The sequence below is a fragment of the Stenella coeruleoalba genome, assembly GCF_951394435.1.
Source record: "Stenella coeruleoalba genome assembly, chromosome: 3".
Taxonomy (NCBI): Eukaryota; Metazoa; Chordata; class Mammalia; order Artiodactyla; family Delphinidae; genus Stenella; species Stenella coeruleoalba.
The window spans coordinates 164,883,612-164,905,004 of NC_137148.1; the positions used below are offsets into that span (position 1 = coordinate 164,883,612).

At 47.3% G+C, this 21,393-nt stretch overlaps 1 protein-coding gene across 4 annotated transcripts in view; it reads right to left on the bottom strand.

The window, feature by feature from the left end:
• The window catches only part of CACNA1A (calcium voltage-gated channel subunit alpha1 A), a 238,217-nt gene that overhangs the window by 79,613 nt on the left and 137,211 nt on the right, over positions 1 to 21,393 (bottom strand). For 3 of the 4 annotated variants that reach the window (XM_079917174.1, XM_079917172.1, XM_079917171.1), the window contains 9 exons: positions 21,136 to 21,225; positions 12,675 to 12,884; positions 9,314 to 9,426; positions 7,954 to 8,066; positions 7,667 to 7,798; positions 7,301 to 7,373; positions 5,374 to 5,491; positions 5,170 to 5,237; positions 1,435 to 1,541 (listed from right to left, as the gene is read on the bottom strand). In XM_079917174.1, the coding sequence (XP_079773300.1) occupies positions 1,435 to 1,541; positions 5,170 to 5,237; positions 5,374 to 5,491; positions 7,301 to 7,373; positions 7,667 to 7,798; positions 7,954 to 8,066; positions 9,314 to 9,426; positions 12,675 to 12,884; positions 21,136 to 21,225 (1,024 nt within the window). Of the gene's footprint in view, positions 1 to 1,434; positions 1,542 to 5,160; positions 5,238 to 5,373; positions 5,492 to 7,300; positions 7,374 to 7,666; positions 7,799 to 7,953; positions 8,067 to 9,313; positions 9,427 to 12,674; positions 12,885 to 21,135; positions 21,226 to 21,393 lie in introns of all 4 variants that reach the window. The other variant, XM_079917173.1, reaches the window with a different exon arrangement.

Sequence of the window (21,393 nt, forward strand, 5' to 3'; positions counted from 1 at the left end):
TAGGTGTTTCAACCTGTGTGGAAAACTCAACCTGGCCGGATGTCTCGTCCTTACAGGCGTCTTGGCCCAGATGGGCGTCTCGTTCCAGTAAGGTATCCTGGCCTGGCTGGGCATTTCGGTCTAATGGGGGTCTCAGCCCAGGTGTATGTCCCCACTGACCTCTCTATTCCTCTTCAAATTTTAGCACATGGCCTCTGGGTGCTGTCCTGATGTTCAAAATATTTTAACTTCTGAGACAGCCAATCATAGTGGACACTGATCTGGAGCAGGTTCTGGAAGCCCCGACATGGGCGCTTGGGAGCTTGGGACAGTGCCTGTCTATCCACTGGTGCAAAACACCAGTGGGGTCATGGCTGGGAGTGCTGGCTGGGCTGAAGCCCTGCCTGGAGCACACAGATGTTTCCAGGGGTTCTGTGTGTATTGATAGTTTTATACAGACCATCAACTTCTATAGGCTTGCCTGTCTGAGCATGTACCTTCCTGGGCTCCCCTTCCACAGCCATCTCCTTGCACTTTGAGAAAGAAAGCCCCCTCCCCATTGTCCCATTATGCACCCCCCCACAGTATGCAAAATCCCAGGACTACCCAGCAAAGGTGCAATTCAGAATATCTGTGTTAACGAATCTTTAATCAAGACACCTTAACTCTTACCACCTTAACACCTCTGATCCACCAGCAAATTCTGTCCACTCTGCCTTCATGATCTGTCTAGAATTCAGCTACATCCATGACTTGTTCAGTCACCACCCTGATCCAGCCCCCACTATCTCTTTTGCAGGGAACAATGCAGTCTTCTCCCCTGATAGCATCCAAAGGGTACCTGTGACCACCTGAGTCCCTATCCCTCCTCTGTTCAAGAACCCTCCATGTCTCCCACCTGGCTCAGAGCAAAATTCTAAGTCCTGCCTACAGCCCACAAGGCCCTGCATGATCTGCTCATCACCTCTCTGCCCTCACCTCCCCCCACTCGCCCCCCTCACTCACTCTACTTCAGCCACACTGGCCTCCTTCACGTTCCCTAAACACACCAGGCATCTTCCTGCCTTAGGGCCTTTGTACATGCTGATCCCACTGCCAGCGATGCTCTTCACTCAGACCCTCACAGAGCTCCTCCCTCACCTTCCTCGGGCTTTGTCACCTTCTCAGTGAGACCTTCCCTGACAACTTTACTTAAAATCGTAACTCTCACCACCCCTAGCCCTTCCTATAAACCTCAACCTCTTGTTAACGCTGTATTCCCATCAGCTAGAACAGTGCCTGGCACATAGTACCTGCTTAATTAATTATTTCTTGAGTGAAAGTGGGTGGGAGGGCAGAAGCACCTCTTCCTAAAGCTCAGCCCAGTCAGGGACTGCTCCCTGCCCCCAAATTCTTGACTGGGAGGGTGCAGAGGTTGAGGACCCCAGAGAGCATACCGGTGTTGGGGACACTTACACAGCTATGGACATGTTGGCTGCAGACAGAGGACTCACTTCTGCCACCTCCTTGGCTTTCTGGAGGGCGAGTTTCTGGTTGGCTGCCTCTTCTTCTTCTTGTTCATCCTACAAGTCACATGTGATCCCTGTTCACAAAACAGGAACTGGGCCTTGGGGCCTCACCTCTGACCCTATTGTTAACCAGGGGCAACATTTCAGATATTTACAAACAGGTGTGGCCTGGGTGTCAACCAAACAGAGCCGAGGCCCAGTGATTGGAAAGGATGCCCGTCAGTTAAGTATACTGCTATCCCCTTTATGTACAGGCTCAATATCTAGCTCATTATTAACCCTATTTTAACACACAGTCAGAAGAAAAGGAGAAAGACTCCCTTCCCTTCCCACAATGGAAATTTTTCTGTACCCTGTCTCAATGAGCTGGAAATTAATGCAAAGATTTTCCTCTCACTCTACTTCCTGGGCCATTTAAGCTCTCTGAACCAAGACTTTTAAAGAACACTGACAAGCCCCCACGTGCCGAAAAATCTGGCATCCCACAGCCCATCCCATGCACTGCCAACAGCCTCCAGAAGGGGAATCAGGAGAGGAACTTATATTCTCAGCCAGTTAGGTTCGGAGAGGAGGAGGATGGGGGAAGATGTTTTAAAAATACACACAGAAAAAGACGTTTTGGGGCTTTAAATCCTTCTTCAGCCTTCATGCAGGGCCTCATTCGTAAAACAGAAAAGCCAACAAAGAAAAAGCAAAGAAAAAGCAACAAGAAAGAAATGGCCAGAGATGAACCCGCCAGTAAAAAAGGTCATGCGGTGGCAGGGCACCTCTCCCACCGTGCTGAGATGTCTGGGGCAAGAAGCAACCTTACCACCTCAGTAATGGTCAGATCAGGACACTGTCTGTCAGTGACAACACAGGGGTGGGACCCTGCTGGCCACCCTGCTCTCCCAAGGCCTCCCCTCCTCCTGGCATCACACCCAGCATTTCTCAGAGATGAGTCCCTGGACCACCTGCCTAAGAAACACTACAAATGCAGATTCCCAGGTCTCCTGAAGAACCTGGGCTGGGCCCTGGAATCTGCATTTTCAATAAGCTCCCAGTTGAGTCTGAAACACGCTCAAGTTTAACCAACGTTGCATGTGGTTAGAAGCACAAGTTCTGGACCCATCTGGATTCAAATCTCAGCTCTTTCACTTTCTGCTTACCTTGGACGAGTCTCTTAACTTCTCTGTGCCTCACAGTCTTCATCTAAAATTTCAACTCTCCTCGACTTTCCCCATTTCGTTTTTCTCTTTAGTACTTATCACCATCTGACAAGTTTCTTTCTCATCTATCTCTCCCCCTAGAATATCAACGAGGGCAGGGATTTGTCTATTTTGTTCCCTGCCATGTCCCTGCCTCCTAGACCCCGTTCACAGTAGATTCTCAGTAAAGGCTTTTCCTTTTTAATTTCAATTTTAATTGATTCGTTTATTTTTGGCCACACTGTGGCTTGTGGGATCTTAGTTCCATGACCAGGGACCGAACCCAGGGCCCTGGCAGTGGGAGTGCCGAGTCCTAACCACTGGACCACCAGGGAATTCCCAAATGCTTTTCAATGAATGACAAAATCTGTAAAAGGGGGATCAGAGAATTTGCCTGCTAGGTTTTCTGTGAGGGTTAAATATATATATATATAAAATAGATAAACAATAAGGTCCTACTGTATAGCACAGGGAACTATAGTCAATATCTTGTAATAAATTATAATGGAAAAAATATGAAAAAGAATTATATATATGTATAACTGAATCACTTTGCTGTACACCAGAAACTAATACAAGATTATAAATCAACTATACGTCAATAAAAAAATTAAAAAAAACCCCAACCACGTCAGGGGCTTAGTGGGGTCCCTGCCACATATTAAATGCCTGAGAAATGCTTGTGGAATAAATGAAGGAAAGAATGAGGGTCTGGAAGACACGTCACAGGAGATGAGCTTTCTTCTTCCCCTTCTCCCACCCTCCTGAGGTATCTCCTCCCCCATGATGGCCCTTGAGGATGGGGTCTTGGAACCTGGATGAGATCATGGCTGGAACAGCCCCTGAAGCACTGACGCCAGCCAGCTCCGTGGTGGTCAGGACTGTGGCTGTGTGCTTGGGGTGGCAGAGACTTCCGTTTCCCCCAGTCGGAACTGGGCCCAGGAAAGTCTCTCTCCCTCCTGCCAAGGCTGGCAGATGGAGGGTTGGCAAAGTCTGCTAGGTTCAGTTCAGTTCCCTGAACATGGCCTGAACACCTCGTGGCACTGGGGATGGGGCTGTGAAGCTGAGGCAGGTCCCAGGCCTGGACCTCCTAGACTGAATGATTTTGCACACATTCTTTTAATGTGATGAGGCTGCTGGCGAAAGGCTTAGGTCAGACGACCGCTAGCTCCTAAGATGCCTTTGTTAAATTGCAAAAAGGTGCCCAGCTTCCTTCGTGCAGTGCACAACCTGTACAACCGTTCCCAGCTGCTCTGCGTGTGGGCTATCCCAGGGGTGTGAGCTGTGTTACTGAAAGCAATATTGCCCCCTCTGTGACTGGCTGAGGTGGACCTGAGTCCCAGGGAGTTGAAGGCTGCCCTACGGGGCATCTGGCACCAGGTTTTGTCCAGATAATCCAATATCACTGACCATGGATGAAAACTGGACTTCTCCTCCCATGGATGGTTCTCACCACCCATCCCCCCAATTCCCTTCTGATCGCATTTCCCGTACTCTTCTCTCTTTTCTGTTCTTTGAGGGGTCACACCTCTGCTCTTTCAGTTCCTAGATATGTGGTAAGGTCACAACCCTCCGGGCCCCAGTTTTCCCATCTGTGAAATGAGCATAGCAGGAACTCCCTATCTCTTATGCTTTCTGGTGTCTGGCATACAAGAGGGGCAATCACATTTTCCTTGGTTGTTGTTATTTTTATTTTTATCATTACCTGCTCAGCGGGGGCTCAAATGAAAGCCGGCAGGGCGTGTGGGTAGACAACTTAGGTTCTGGAACTTGCCAAGTCTGCGTTCGAATCCTAGCCTTCCCTTTACCAGCTCTGCAAAATGCGGGCTCTAGGTCCAGGTGCCTGCTCATGCCAAGTGACTTACAAAGGCTCCCTCTATCGAGCACTTCCTGTGTGTCAAGAACTGTACTGAGCCCCTGGCATGCATAGCATGATGCTCTAAACGGTAGCAGATATTATCCTCCCATCAGAGGCCAGGGATTTTGCCTTTCTGAGCCTCAGTTCCCCCTTCCGCAAAACGGAGATAACAGCAATGCCTGGAACCATGAGCACATATAATTCTTTACTGCTACCACTCAGCAATGAAGTCCAGCCAACTCCCAAGCTCACAGGGACACACACTGAACCTCAGGACCTTGTCTGGGTTATTCTCCATCTGTCCCCTCCTTTCGGGTTTAGTGCCTGCTATCCTAGAGGCTGCCGCATTCCTTGGAAGTCCCTTGACACTGCCCACTCCTTACAAATGGGCACTCTGGTGGAGTTTGCCTTCTGTTTCCTGTAGAAACCCTGCTGCCTGAGCCCCCCTCCTTTGCTGTAGAATCCACTTTATTATGGACCGTCTATTTTGGGGGTGGGGGAGGAGGCACTTTCTCCCTGGTACAGTGCATCCAGGGCGTAAGCTCTGACCCTAGCCCCTACCCCCACCTGGCACGGTCCTGATCTGCCATGAGCAGGTGGTAACTTTGCCACAGCAACATTCTCCCACCAACTCCACCTTGGTGAGCTCCTGGGCGTTGGCCAAATTATCCACTGCGATGGCCAAGAACACGTTCAGGAGGGTGTCTGCAAACGTCGGAGTCAGGGAAAGCATCGCCACTTGGACCTTGATATCTGGGACTCCTGAATTCCTCCCCTTGTGCCCCCCAATCTGCTCTCCCTGAGGCCCGGGCACGTCCCCATTTCCCCACACAGAGGATACAGTTCCCAAAGAGCGTCAGCACGATGAAGTAGATGGAGAACACCATGCCGCCCTGCACACCCCCCTGAGACTTGATGCCGTCGTACATGACCTCATTCCAGTCTTCGCCCGTCAGGATCTGAAAGGGGAGGGAGAAACACACAGCCAACCCCCTCTCAACCTTGGGCCCCTCGGAGATGCAGCTGTGGAGCCGGAACCTGCCGTGTGGGCCCCTCCTTGGCCCTTGTCTCTGGGTGGGGAGGGTCTCATCTGTTTGCAAGAGGAAAGGGCTGTCCCTGCATTGAGGGGCTCTCAGCCTGTTCTAGGAAAAAGTGACCCTGCAGGAGTCACAATCTTTCTGTAACTCCATCTTCCCTGATGTGATAAGGGGATTTTGCTATAGGCTGAGTTGTACTCCCTAAATTCATATGTTGAAGCTCTAAACCCTTGTGTGATGGTATTTGGAGATGGGAGGGAATTAGAATTAGACGAAGACATGACAGTGGGGCCTCATGAGGGGATTAGTGCCTTTATAAGAAAAGACACCAGAGAACTTGGTCTCTCTCTCTCTCTCCCTGCCATGTGAGAGAGAAGTGAGAAGGTGGCCGTCTGCAAGCCAGGAAGAGAGTCCTCACCAGGAACCAACCCTGCATGCACCCCGATTGTGGACCTCCAGCCTCCAGAACTGTGAGAAATAAATTTCTCTTGCCATATACTCACTGGTACTTCTGGACTGCTGTGTCTGGGGGTGGTGATGGTGGTGGTACTGGTGACCAGAGGAAGCCTCAGGTAAAGGGACACAGGTGTTGGCAAACAGAAGTTGTGCAGATGCATATGGGAAGGGCTATGTATGTAGCATCCACACAATTGTTAAAAAATATCCAACTTCCCTCCTTTGTATTATTTCCATGAGGATAAAGTAAATGTGAAAGAACTCCCAAAACATTAATCTGTTAATGCAGGGTTTTTTAGCCTTGGTACTACTGACATTTGGGACTTCCTCCCGTCCTGTGCACTGTAGGGTGTTGACCGGCATCCTTGGCCTCTACCCATTAGATGCCAGTAACATGCCCCCACACCCCCAGCTGTGACAACCCAAAATGTTTTCAGATACTACTAGGTGACCTTGGGGGACAGACTCCCTCTTGGGCAAGAACCCTTGTGCTGAAGATATATAGATGGTGATTACTATTAATAATCATTTATGTGAGGGCTCAGAACTTTATGGATGGCTTCCCTTTCCAAGCCCCTGTCTAGGGGTCTCATTTAGAAATTACCTCTCCCCCAGGAGAAGAGAGGAGTGAAGTCACATTTTCCATAAACTCTCTGTCCCCTAAAGAGACAGAACCCACATGGAAAGACTCTGGAAGTCCCAGCTAGGCCAGTTCCAAACCTCAGGGTATGTGCCTACATGGGTACAGAAATTGGTTTGGGGAGACCACCCAGGGTCAATCTGTTTGCCTTGGAATATGGGATCGGGGTGTCTTCCAATCTGGGGGAGGATGGTGTATTATCCATGTCTATTACTTTCTATGTTCTGATGCTTTGACATATGTGAGAGGCCTTGTTGACCCTGGAGGGAGTCAGGACGAGCTAATTCTTAGAGATAGTAACCACCTTGCCTGTGAATGTGCTTTTCAAACCACCTTGCCAATTCAGAGCCCACACTCCCAACCACCTCCACTACTGGGCTCTTACAATCAGGGCCAACCTTCTCCTGTCAGAATCAGCCCAGGGTCAGGTACCAGACAACTCAGGACAGCTCCAGGGCCTGATGAAATGATTTAAACTAGCCAATCCTAAGCCTGCTTAACGTGCCTTGCCCATTTCTTCCTGTGGAAACCACAATAAAGGCTCCTGCCCACGTTCCCCGCTCCCTCTGCCTCCTGACGAACTCTGGTGCTTCCCTGTATGTCCCTGCATTCATGGGGCTGGCTGAAGGTTGTACCTGAAATACCGTCATTATTGCTGCTGGAAAGGTGTCAAAGTTGGTAGGAGGAGTCCCTTCATCAAAATTAAACCTGCAGAGAGGACACAGACATTTCATGTTGGTCCCACCTCAGGTGTCCTGAGGGCTTGGCTCAGTACCTTGTATCCAGGGCAGTATCTCTGTCCCCTAAAAGGACACCCTGCGTGGTACCCCGGGCCCCGCCCATCTGGGTGAGTGCACTGGGCATCCAGGCCACGAGGAGGGAAGACTGTGTGATGCAGGTGGGCCTGGGTCTCTGGAGGCACTGAGCAAGGTGCCTGGGGCTGGGAGGCCCTGGGCTGGACCCCAGGGAAGCAGACGTCGGAGAATCCGCTGAGCACTCACTGTCCACCAAAGAGTTGCATTCCCAGAAGGGCAAAGACGACGATGAACAGGAAAAGGAGGAACAACAGGCTGATGATGGATTTCATGGAGTTGAGAAGAGAGACGACCAGGTTCCTGAGAGATGCCCAGTACCTGCCAACAGAGGCCAGGGTTTGGGGGGGGGGGTGGGGGTCAGGTTGGGCCAGGGCGGCAGCAGCTAAGCCCACCTCCCCAACATGGTGGAGGTGGCCCCACCCTGGCCCCCACCCCCATTCCCATCGGGATGCCAGGGAACCCCAAAGACTTACTTTGTGACTTTGAAAATACGCAATAACCTGAGGGCTCGTAACACACTGATTCCAAAGGATGTGCCGGGTTTTATGACGGCCCAGATGACCTCAAAGATGCTTCCGATGATGACCTAGAACAGAGGACCCCGTCTTATGTCCAGGCTCCTTGCAAACGTGCCCTGGGTCTGAACCTTGCAGGAACCTGATCCAACTCCCACCCTCAAACAGAATCAGGGTGAGGGTCTCAGACCCCTCTCATCCCTTCTCTTTTTTAACTTATTAAGAGCCGATGAGCACAAAGAATTCATGACACACATAATTACAAAGCGAATGCCCACGAAACCACCACCTATGTCGAGAAATAAGACATGTCAGCAGCCTGAAAGCCTCCAGGGACCCCTAGACATTAGCCACCTCCTTGAATTTTATGCTAACCGTTTCCTTTAACCATTTGCATTTAAAAAATTGAGGCGGAATTCACATAACATAAAATTAACCAGAAAGGTTAACTCCAAATAGGGCACAATGCAGTGGCCTTTGGTACATTCACCATGTTGTATAACCATCACCCCCCCTCTAGTTCCGAAACATTTCCATCACCCCCCAAGAAGACCCCGGACCCATTAGCAGCCACTTCCCATCCCCCTCTTCCCAGCCCCTGGCAACCACTAATCTACTTCCTGTCACTGGAGATTTGCCTGTTCTGGACATTTCCTGTAAATGGAATTATGTAATATGTGACCTTTTATTTTATGTCTGGCTTCTTTCGCTTATCATCGTGTTTTCGAGGTCTCTGCCTTTTGAAAGCACTCAAGGATCCTCCGTAATCCGTATAGCTTAGTTTCACCCATCTGAACTTTCACGAGCAGAATCATGCCGTATGGACTGGTTTTGTCAGTGCCTTGCTTCCTTCCGTGCAGTATTATGTAGCTGATGGGTGTGGCTGTTTTTGCTTGCCTCTCATTGGTGCAGAGAACTTCATGATGTGGCTAGGCCACAACTGTATCCACTCTATTGCAAAGGAATATTTGGGTCGTTTGGTCTGGGACTAGCGAGGCTGCTCAGGACATTCTTGTATGTGTCTCCTGGGCATCTGTGTGAGTTTCTCTAGGGTGAATCCCTAGCCGTGGAATCGCCAGGTCAATCCTACTTTCCAAAAAGGGTCCACAAATTTCCCCTCCCACTAGCAGTGGTCGAGGAGGGCTCTAGGGGCTCTGTATCCTTGCTGAAGCTGGGATTGTCCTTTCATTCCTTTTGCATTCAGCAGAGTCTCTCATATCCAGGGGTGATCCTACTTCTCTCTTTTGGATGTCCCCAGGGGTCAGCCATTCTAAGCTAGAGCTGGAGAACTGAAATCCTTAGAAACCAGACCACTTACCCCACAATCAAAACAGTTGAAGGAAGAGTGGAAGTAAGGCCGCGTCCCAAGCCCGTACATTTTTATAAACATTTCGGACATAAAGAGTCCTAAGAAAATGAATTCTGCATAGTCTAGAAGGGAGAGGGGGGAAAACAGAGGAGGTTAGATCTGTGGAGGGGAGGTTCCAGATGGCTCTGACATTCCTGTTAATTGCAACCCTGGCTGGTGGGTTCCTGGGTGCTTACTATATATTTTTTTAAAAAGTTAATTAATTAATTAAAAAAAATTTAAATTGAAGTATAGTTGATTTATAATGTTTCAGGTATACAGCAAAGTGATTTGGTTATATATACATATATATATATTCTTTTTCATATTCTTTTCCATTATGGGTTATTACAAGATATTGAATATAGTTCCCTGTGTTATACAGTAGGTCTTTGTTGTTTATTTTACGCATCTTACTATGTTTTTAAAATGAATAAATGAATGAATTAACTAACTGACTAACAGCTAACTGACTAATTGGATAACTAACAAAGTGGTTCCATGATGCCAGCATGTCATAATCTAAGAATTATGACTAAACCACTTTTATATGTCTGACTTCCAAAGGAATAAGAGAAACAGAAATCATGACAGTGTCCTATTTGTCATCCTTGTGTTGGCGACTTAGTTGGAGGCCACAGGCAACTAACCTAAGGCATGGCTTTCCTCTGAACCTTGAAAACTCATTTACGTCCCTTGGAAATCCTGTCTTGCTGATGTCTGAAAGTCGTGAGGCAAGACAAAGCCTTTTGGTTTTTTGGTGAGAAAGCATAATGGTGCAAATACCCTGGGGAGAGGTAACTCATGGTTATTGGTTTGCTCCAGCAAAGAAATGTTTAATAGCAGTCCCTTTTCTGAGACGGCTTTCTTGGTGGGGTAGGAAGTTGAGGGGTCAGGAAGGGCATGAATAGTCACCTACTGGAGGGGAAGGAGAGGTAAGGAGGAATTCTGAGGGGAGGAAAGCATACAGAAAGGGAAGACAGAGGACCCAAACCTCCAAGAATTCCACTTTGGTCACATAGCTAACTCTGTTTGAAGGTCAAGGGTATTTGTTATATCATTCTTTTTTTTTAGTGGTGTAAGATTTTTTTCTAGTTCTTTGTGATTTTACTTTCTTTTTCTTTTTTTTTGGCTGTACCGTGCAGCTTGTGGGATCTTAGCTCCCCAATCAGGCGTTGAACCCGGGCCCTCGGCAGTGAAACCGCAGAGTCCTAACCACTGGACCACCAGGGAATTCCCTGTTATATCATTCTTTTAAGAGGTGGTTTGAACTGACTGTTAAGGTCTTTCCCACTCATTCCTGATGGAAACTTTCCCTTAGTTTTAGGACTCCAGGGAGCTCCTAGTGTCTGAGGGAAACTCTAAGGTCTCCAGGGCCCCTGAGACCAAAATGTCAGCAAGGGAAATCTGTCCATAACATCTGGTGTATTCCAAAAACCACCAGAAGAAACTCTGGGACAACTTAAGAGTTTCCAAGATACTTGTTCCCCAGTTACCATGGAAATATGATAGCTGGTGATGCACAAGACCTGAGAGAATTACTTATCTGTAGCACTAGGGGATCTGGAAGAACTTACAGGGTCATCAAATCCAATTTCCACCAAGTACAGAAGAGGAATTTGAGACCCAGAGAAACAACTACACTTCATTGATTCCAAGACACATATTTTTGTTCACATTTTGACATCTCCGAAACTGGGGTGTATCTTAAAATTGGCATGTCCTAGTTTAGACGGCAGCATTGTTTTATTTCTTAGTGGCACATAAAATAAAAATAAAAGAGTGCCTTATAATTGAAGATGTGTTTAATTGATGGACAATGGTAAGAGCTTGTCCAAGGTCACATGCAGAGTTAGGGGCAGGGCAGGCATCAAGAACCCAGGTTACCTGGTAATCAGGGCAGGGATGTACCATCAGATACAGCTTGGACTCTGGGTTCAAATCCTGGCTACATCACTAACTAGCTGTGTGACTCTGGGCAAGTTGCTTAACCTCTCTGTGTTGCAGTTTTCTCAACTGGAAATTGATAATTAAAGGACGTTTACAGACACAGAGGCCCCAGGCAGGAAGTCCCAACCCCCTGTTCCTGAACCAGGACAGACAGAGCAAGGTGATTAGTGGGGAGAATATGGGAGATTAAAAATAGGCTATCAGAGGAGGTTAAGACAAAAAGTAAATAGTCCTCATTTATAAGTGACTCCAGGGGGACTAAATGCAATTACTAAGGTTGGAACTAGGTCAGGGCTCTCGGAAGGAGAACTGGCCCCTGGGGAATGTCCTGGGGTGGGGGGCGTTCAGCCAACGTGACTGGGAACAATGAGGGTTACAAGGAGACAATGACATGGACCAGGCTCCCAGGCCTCTCTAGGCTGAAGACTCAACTTCTCCAACGGTTGTCTGGGTTAATCTGAACCAGGTCAGAAGGGTAGAGAATCTACAGACCTAAGTCAGACAAGCCAGTAGATGTAGGAGGAGGGCAGCCAGCAGGAAAACAGGTTTTGGGGAGTCCTCATTCGGGACCCATAAGCCAGAGCCAAGGTATCCACTTGCCTTCCTTACTGTCCAGCCATTACTCTTGTTGATTCCTAAGACCTCTTTACTTTTTAAATCCCGCTCAGAGGTCTCCCCACCTTTCACTGCTTCTTTTCCCCCAACCTGGTCATCAGTTTTGATACTATCTCATATTAATTCCTGAAATCTGGGAATAGGCCCAGAAGGGCAAAGCCTTGGAAATCCTGGTACTCACTGAGGGAGCAAGATGTTTTCACATTTGTTAGAGAGTATCTTCTAGGAATGAATCCCAGACATAAGGAAGTCAAAAAGGACAGGAGATGAAAGGGGAAAGAAGCAGAAGGTTTGAAAGAAAAGGGAAGAAGCAGAGAGTCAGAAATGAGAATAGAAAATGGGTACAACACACAGGTCACTTTTTTTTATCTCTAATGTGCCCCCATCTCTCAACCATAAATTATTTGATTCCCAGAGATGCACCTAGAAATCACATGTATGTTTCTGTCTCTATCTGGCTGTCTTGCAGTCTCCGACTCTCTCTGTCTCTCTTCCAATGCACCCCTATGTGCCTTTCTTAGAAAGTGATCATGGAAGTCTCTGGTGGCCTAAAGTCCAGCGTCCAGCTCAGGCCCAAAGAAACAGGGTTCTGTCATGGTTGCAGCGGCAACATCAGCCCCAAGTTGAGTGGTAGACATGGCCAAATGAAAGGACAAAGTCAATGAGGACCAAAGAAGGAACACATACCATCAGAGAAAGAGAACTGGAAAAAGGGTGTGAGGAAGGGATCAGGGAGCCAGTGGGGGTGGGGCCAGGAGGTACTCACAGAGGAAGTCGGAGAGCCACTCGGGCTGGTTGTAATGAACGATAGCGACACACAGCGTGTTGAGGGCTACCAGACTGAGCACAGTCCAGTAGAAGGCCTGAGTTTTGACCATGCGGCGGATGTAGAAACGCATCCTCCTCTCCTTTTTGTGAAAAAAGGTTGAGTTCTCCAGCTTGGCACTTTTAATGCTGGCTCGGGCGAAGGGAGACCCTGCCAGGGAAAGGATGGAGAATGTCAAGGTGTTCCTGCAGAGGAAATTAGCCGATGCATGGCCCAGGCACGGATTGTGGCCAGGGAATCCATTCGCCTCCCAAGCAAGGAAGCCCCTGAGAACCATCATGACCTATGGGCTTAGCTTTCCAGAGATGGAGCTTATGAGAAGGGGATGCCCCTGAAAATAACAGTATTGGAAATAACCAATGATTGCTCAGGATGTCAACGGGGAGGCTGATGGCTCTTCATCGCTGGAGCCAACTTTCTGTATCTTCCTCTCCTGGCCATGTCTGATGACTCTGGGGGGTCATGCCACAGGGTGGGATAAGGTAGGCGCCTCTGCTCAGGACTCCCAGTGCAGAGGCAGGTAGCAGAACTGCATGGACCATACTTGGAAAGCCTTCAGGAGGAGGTGTGGATAGGATCCTAGTTTTCCATGGATATGTCACTTTAGAAATAATCACCAAAGAATGAGCCAGCTGTGCCCACTGCCTACGTATATTTTTGCTCCTAAGCATTTACAAGGTACCTACTGTGCCAGGCTCTGTCCCAGGTGTTCCAGATACACGTTAACAGAGTCCTGCACTCTTGGGACTGATACTCCAGCGGGGGAGACGGAGAGCAAGCATACTATAATCAATAGTAAATTAATAGTGTGATGGGGGACTTCCCTGGTGGTCCAGTGGCTAAGGCTCCACACTCCCAATGCAGGGGGCCTGGCTATGTTCCCTGATCAGGGAACCAGATCCCACATGCTGCAACTAGGAGTTCACATGCCACAACTAAAGATCCTGCGTGCTGCAAATAAGACCTGGCACAGCCAAATAAATAAATAAATATTAAAAAAAATAGTGTGATGGAAGGTGAAAAGTGCTTTGGAAAAAAGAGAAAGTAGAGCAAAATAAGGGGACTGGGACCCCCAGGAGGGACCACTGGGCAGGTGGCAGTACTAAATCAAGTGGTTAAGGTGAAGGAGTTGGCCTGAGTTACCTTAGTACCTTAGGTACCTTACGCAGAGGAGATAGCAAGTGCAAAGGCCCTGAGGCAGGAATGTGCCTGCCTGACATACTGTGGGAGCAGCATAAAGAGAACAGTGTGGCTGGCGTGGAGTGGTTCAGGTGGGAAAAGGGAAGAGGTGAGGGCAGGGAGGAGACTGGGCAGGTTGTGAAGGGCCTTGGGGGCTGTGGGGAGAACTTGGGCTTTTGTTTTGAGTGAGGTGGGAGCTATGGAGGGTTTGAGCAGAGGAGGGACGTGAGCTGACTGGGGTTCACAGGTGCCCCCTGGCTGCTGTGGGGGGCAAAGACTGTGGAAGGCAAGGGCAGGAGCAGGGAGGAGGTGACGGCTCTAGTCCAGGCAAATGATAATGGGGCTACCACTCCATAGTGGCTGAGAAGGAAGAAGAGTGGGCAGATTTGGGATGTATTGTTTAAGGTAGATTTTGACATTTGCTGATGGACCAAGTGTGGGTGGAAGAGAGAGGGAGAAGCCAAGGTTTTTGGCCTGAGCCCCGGGAGGGATAGGAGGGAGGTTCAGAGCTCAGTTTTGGATAGATTGATTTTACCTTCTAAAATACCTCCTCTTGTGGGACTTCCCTGGTGGCGCAGTGGAAAAGAATCCGCCTGCCAATGCAGGGGACACAGGTTCGAGCCCTGGTCTGGGAAGATCCCACATGCCGTGGAGCAACTAAGCCCGTGCGCCACAATTACTGAAGCCCGTGTGCCTAGAGCCCGTGCTCCGCAACAAGAGAAGCCACCGCGATGAGAAGCCCGCATACCACAACGAAGAGCAGCCCCTGCTCGCTGCAACTAGAGAAAGCCTGCGCGCAGCAACGAAGACCCAATGCAGCCAAAAATAAATTAAAAAAAAAAATCAAAACTTCCTCTTGAAAATCTTCCATTTCATTCATTTGTGTATTGTTCTTCATTGGTTCATTCATTCTTTCATTTATTCATTAGTGTGCTCATTTGTTCATTTATTTGTGCATTCATTCATTTGTTCACTCATTGGTATGTCATTCATTCATTCATTCATTCATCATTTGTCCATTCATTAGTGCATCCATTAATTCACCAATTTGTTGCTTCATTCATCATTTATTCACACATTCATTCATCCATCCACCCATCCATTATTCATTTGTTCATCCATCCACCCATCCATTCATTCATTTGTTCATTTATACGTTCATCCATCAACCACTTCATCAACCTCATCACACCAGCCAGGCATGGGACACGTAAAACATCTCTCAGGATGCCACTTCCTATTAGCAGAATTCTAAACAGAGGCTGGGAGTTGGCACCCCAGGGGCCATACTGGTTCATCCCGGGTTTGTGAAATTTAAAATTACTGGTCTACATTTAAAAACTGGGAGATTTTCCATAAAAATATGGATTTCAGCTTCTCATGAATGAAAATAACAGCTGACATGTTTTGAACATTTAGAAGGCACTGCGGGGGATGCATGTTACACAGTAAGCTCCCCATCACAACCTTAGGAAGTAGGGACCGTCATTAACACCATTTTACACCCTGAGCAAACAGAGACTGAGGGGAGTCCAGTAACTGGCTAAGAAGTGTCGAGTTAGTTCAGAGCCTGTGCTCTCGGCCACCATGCTGCACTCACTCCTGGAACATGTGGCCGTGAGGAAGGGACCACATTCCTGCCCAGCAGCAGTTGGCCGGGTCCAGTGGCTGGATCCTCCCCTCATGTCCATCACCTGCCTGACCCCATGGGCACTGGGAACCCTAGGGTGGCTCTTCACACCCCTTCCCAGTTGGGACATTTCTGGTCCTTATGGCTCCCAAAGATGTGCCCAGACCCACAGGCATCCACAAGCCATGGCAATCACACCAGGCAGGAGGTCCCTTACCCCAGCTCCTGCTGGAGCCACATGGAAACCTGGCTCCATCACCAACAGGCGAGTGACCTTGGGCAGATGACCTCGGACAAGTCACCTTGCATCCTGGGACTCCAGTGCCTTCCACCTCACAGGGCCATTGGGAGAAATCAATGAGTTAATATCCCCTAGCATGACGCTGACACATCATGCTTATTGGTAAGATTAAAATCTCTTACTACAACCCTAAGAGCTGAAATCAAGACCCGTTCACATACCAACGCCTGGAGGAAGTCTTTCCTGATCACAGGGCCTGGAGACACATCCCACAATAGGCATCCCACTCAACAGGAATGGAGAGGAAAGTGAATATTAACTAAACACCTATTGCATGCCAGGCCGTGTGCCAGCTCTGTACTGTCTCCTCTATTTATTGCATTTCGTACTTGCTCTGACCCATGCTCCCTTTTTCTATACACTCTTGTCTATACTTTTCCTCTGTGGTCTGGAACTGTAATTGCAGGCAATCCTTAGATTTAAAAAATAATTTTAATAAGCTATTTTATGAAACCCCATATATCTAAGATATCAATTTCAATGTGGAATCGATATAGAAATATATTAAAGAGATATTTTACACTCTTTTTTTTTTTGTACTATGTATTCCAAATCTAATGCGTTAGTATGAAGCACATTTCAGTTCAGATCAGCTACATTCAAGGAGTCAAGAGCCAGAGGCGACCAGTCCTAGTCAGGAATGTTCCACGGTGAGGACAGCAGTATGGCACTACCAAGGCTGAATCTTGGGATTTGGGGCAATTTATAGGCTCTTCAATTTCTCTGTTTAAATTGAAATAGGTGCTTCCCAAATTGTGGGTTGAACTGTCCTTCAAAGAGATGTGTGGAAGTCCCTAACCCCTGGTACCCGTGAATATGACTTTAGTTGGAAATAGGGTCTTTGGAGATGACATCAAGTTAAGATGAGGTCAGACTCGATTAGAGTGAGCCCTAGATCCAATGACTGGTATCCTTATAAGAGGAGAAGAGACACGGAGACACACAGGAAAAGACCATGTGACGACAGAGGCAGAAATTGGAGTGAGGCAAGTAAAAGCCAAAGAGAGCCCAGGATTGCCGACAACACCAGAAGCGAAGAGAAAAGCGTGGGGGCAGATTCTCCCCTAAAGTCTTCAGAGGCAGCACGGCCCTGCCAACATCTTGATCTCCGTTTGGACTTCTGGCCTCCAGAGCTGTGAGAGAATACACTTCTGTTGTTTTAAGCCACCCAGTTCGTGGTACTCTGTGACAGCAGCCCTAGCAAACGAATACAGCCCCCACTGAGCTTATACCCTTAAAACCATCTAAATGGAATCTGATTTTCCTAAAGAACCTGTGTTGTGATGGCAGATTCCATCCATGGCTCAGTTCTTCCTAACAATGACTCGAGGTCCATATTTCAACAGTCAGTTGATCAACTCTACACGAGACCGTTGTGTAATGTGTTTATCAAATGAGCTGACAGCACAGTAGAATCATCAGTTACATAAAGCTGCATTTACTAGGGTACAACATGAGGGCAAATGTTACACAGTTCCTGCCTGACTTTGAAACACATTATTATTATTATTTTACGTAAATAAATAAAGGTAAAGGCATTTCCTTGTCAGAACCCTGGAATTTCAGAGGTCTCTTTCAGGATTGTTTAGGAAGCCCCTGCTAGCACAGGGGCCCCTTCCTGTGGGTTTTTGATCTATCAGGCAAGGGAGCTGGCTTTAGCTGGGTTTGCCTGGAGCAAACCTGTCCTGGGAGAACAAGCCACTGGCCTGTGTCTTGGATCCATCTACAAAGTTGAAAGTCACCTTCTTTCTTAACAGAGGTGCTATGGGACAGCGTTGGCACTTATTCAGTGTGACAGCTTTCAACTTCGGTTTATCATCTTCCTTTTATCACACATTTATCAAATGTCAGCCTTGAATCTGGGTTCTCCAAGTAGCAAGTTTTCTTATGTCAGCCGCAAATTCGAGCCCCAGGGTCTCCCACAGACAAACCCTCTGTGAATCTATCATGGCTTCCTGGATCATCCCCACTCCCCCCGGCATTAGGAGCTGAACCGTGTCCCACAAATTCATATGTTGAAGTTCTAACCAACCCCCACCCTGCCCCCAGGATCTCAGAATGTGACTGTATTTGGAGAGAGGGCCTTTCAAGAGGTAATTAAATTAAAACGAGATCATTAAGGTGGGCCTTAATCCTCTATGACTGGCGTCCTTATAAGAAGAGGAGATTAGGACACAGACACACATGGAGGAAAGACCACACACATGGAGGAAAGACCACGTGAAGATACAGAGGAAAACAACCATCTATGAACCAAGGAGAAAGGCCACACCAGAAACCAACCCTGCCAACACCTTGATCTTGGACTTCCAGCCTCCAGGACTATGAGAAAGTAAGTTTCTGTTTTGAAAAAAGAAGTCACCCAGTCTGTGCTATTTTATTATGGTGACCCCAGTGAACTAATAACACTCTCCCCATCTCACGTGAAGCCCAGTTAAAAAACACCTCCTTCACGAAGCTTTCTTTGCTTTTCCACCAGACAAATTCCTTCCTGCCTTGTATAGCTATTAGACTCCTTATAATTAGTCTCTGTTGCTTTTAAGTAACTTTAAACTTACCTAATTACTTTTCTGATTTCAAAAGTAATGCCTGTCACTAATCCATCCATTCCAGGAACAATGTCATGGAGAAAGTGAAAATCCTTTGCAATCCCTCCAGTTTCCACATCTTTAAGTACCTCTCACACTTCTTAATTTTGTTTTAAAAATGGGACCACACATTTTACATTTTGTTGTACAACTTGCTTTTTTTCACCAAAAAATATATTTCAGACATCTTTCCATGCCATAGCAACTCCATTCTTTTTCCTGGCAGCAGAGTATTCAATTGTATATAAATACTATAATTTCTTTAACCATCTCCCTATTTGGGGGCACACAGGTTGTTTCTGGTTTTTACTTTTTTGAATGCCAGAAACAGTGCTGCTGAGAAGAGGTTGGTACATAGATCTTTTGCATATGTGAAGAAATGTTTTGAAGCAGAAATTCTGGGTCAAAGAATATAAACATCAATAATTAAATAATGCCAAACCATACATCACAAACACTGCAACCTACATTCCTGACAATGGCATATGGCTATGCCCACTTCTCCTCATCGTTGCCAACACTGGGTGGTATCACTTTTTCATCTTTTTTAGAAGGACTGATGAAAAATAATATCTCCCTGTTAATTAAGAACAGGTACCCAATCTTATCCATAGAGGAGACCTTGGGTACCCTATTTTTTTCAGTGCCTGACATTTAATAAATGTGGTATAGACAAAAAATATTTGCCTATCAAAATATAACAAAACAGATTAGAAGAATGGAAGCAACCTAAAGGGGAAAAGATGTTGGACAGATGTAATGGATCAAATTCACAGAGCATTGATGGGGCATGCCAATGCCTGAATTTGCTGGAAGGAGAGAAACAGATGTATCCACAAGTGGAAATAGGACTTGTTCATCATTACGAGGAAAAGAGTGTGTGGGCTAGAAATTAAAAATGCAAATGAAAACAAGCTTTAAGGTATCATTACAAACCGACTTATCTGGGAAAGGAAATTAAACGGGTAATAGGCAATGGCCGGTGTGGGAGAATCCGTGAGTGTCTGAATACTTGGCAGGTTTATAAATGGGTTCAGTGTTTTTGAAACTCAGAATGGCTCTGTGAATAATGAGTTGAAAACCGGTTAACATCTTTGATCCTATAATTATCCCCAAGGAAATCCACCCAAAGGGTGGGGGGAGTCATTGTACGTAAATGTTCCCAGCAGTGCTCCTCGTAAGGGCAAAAATTGGAAACAACTCAAACACCATATAATAAAGCCACGCTGAGCAAACCATAGTATAGCCACCCTCTGGAGTGTGGGACAGTGACGGAAATCATTTTGAAACTCAGCAGTAAGCTTATAAGCTAGAAGTGAATGAGAAAAGCAGAGTATGAAGTAGTTGGTTCCTGGGGATTAGAAACACGCGTATATTTTTATTTTTATTTTTTGGCCGTGCCTCAAGGCTTGTGGGATCTTAGCTCCCCGACCGGAGATCGAACCCGTGCACCCTGCAGTGGAAGCACCGAGTCCTAACCACTGCACCGCCAGGGAAGTCCCAGAAACAGGTGTATATTTTGAATTCCCTCCTCCCTCCCTCCTTCTCTCATCCTTGCCTCTATGCTCCATATACCCCATCAGCCTTAATGCCTTCTCCCCTCAGAGTCTTGTCTTATTTCCTCTGCCTGGAAGCTCCCCCACCCACTCTTCATAACTGGAATTTTTATTTTATTTTATTTTTGCTGTACTCATGCAGCTCTCGGGATCTTCGTTCCTGCACCAAGGATTGAACCCATACCCTGGGCAGTGAAAGCGCAGAGTCCTAACCACTGGACTGCCAGGGAATTCCCTTCATAATCGGAATTTTAAAAAACCCATTTCAAAAGATAGTAGAGTCTCCTTGGGAAAGATCGAAAGCAACACAGTCTCAAACAAGAGGGGTGACAAGGAAAGAAGTCAATGTCCTCTCCCACCTCAAACGCTGCCCTTGGAGATAACCAACAGCAACAGCCTGAGCACAGCCTTCTCTCTGCTGTCACTGCCATGGTGAACTCCTACCCACCCTTCAGTTCTCATTGTCAGTGTCACCTCCTCTGAGAAGCCCTCCCTGACCACACTCCACTCTTCCAGAGCAGGCTGAGCGCGGGGCATCTCCTCTGAAGCGCTGTTATCATTACAGGTTTATTTGTGTAATGACCTGTTTAATATCTATTTTCTGCCCTGGACGGCAAGATCCACATGGGTGGGGATTTGGTCTCTATCTTGTTCACAGTTGGGCACCTAATAAATGTAGCCCCTCAATGAGAACTAATGAACAATAATAATTTTATTCATAAATAATTAATGAATAATAATATTAGCCAATATCATGGGGACCTTATTCTCTGCCACATGTTGTTCTAAATGGTCCATGTGGATTATTATTATTATTCATTTGGCCGTGCCACGCGGCATGTGGGATCTTAGTTCCCCGACCGGGGATGGAACCTGTGCTCCCTGCAGTGGAAGCGCGGAGTCTTAACCACGGGACTGTCAGGGGGAGTCCCTATATGTAGATTATTTAGTTTTATTTCTCCTCCCAATAATATGCAAAGACATGCTCTGTTGTTATTCTCATAATCATGTCATCTGCCCCCGGACACAGGTGGGAAGAAGCAGAATCAAGACCCAGATCTAGGCAGCCCGGTGCCCCAAGCTCTCACACTCCATCTCGAGGGCGATCAGTAATAAATGACTGCCAGGCGGCAGCAGGAGGACTTACCCACGGAGGCAATATCGGCCAGCTGGTCCTCAGCTTCCTCGGGGTTGAGCAGGTCTGTCTTGCTTTTCTTTATGGTGGCTCTCCGCAGAGCTCCAACAATGGAAACATGGCAAGAGAAAAAGACGTTACCCTTTTTGCCACAAAAATGACATCGACTGAGTGTGTCCTTGGGTGCTGGGCTCTACCAGGGACTTTCTATGTGTGGTTGGACCTTACCCGCGTGGTGGTCTGGTTTGGTGGAAAGTAAGAGCATGCGCA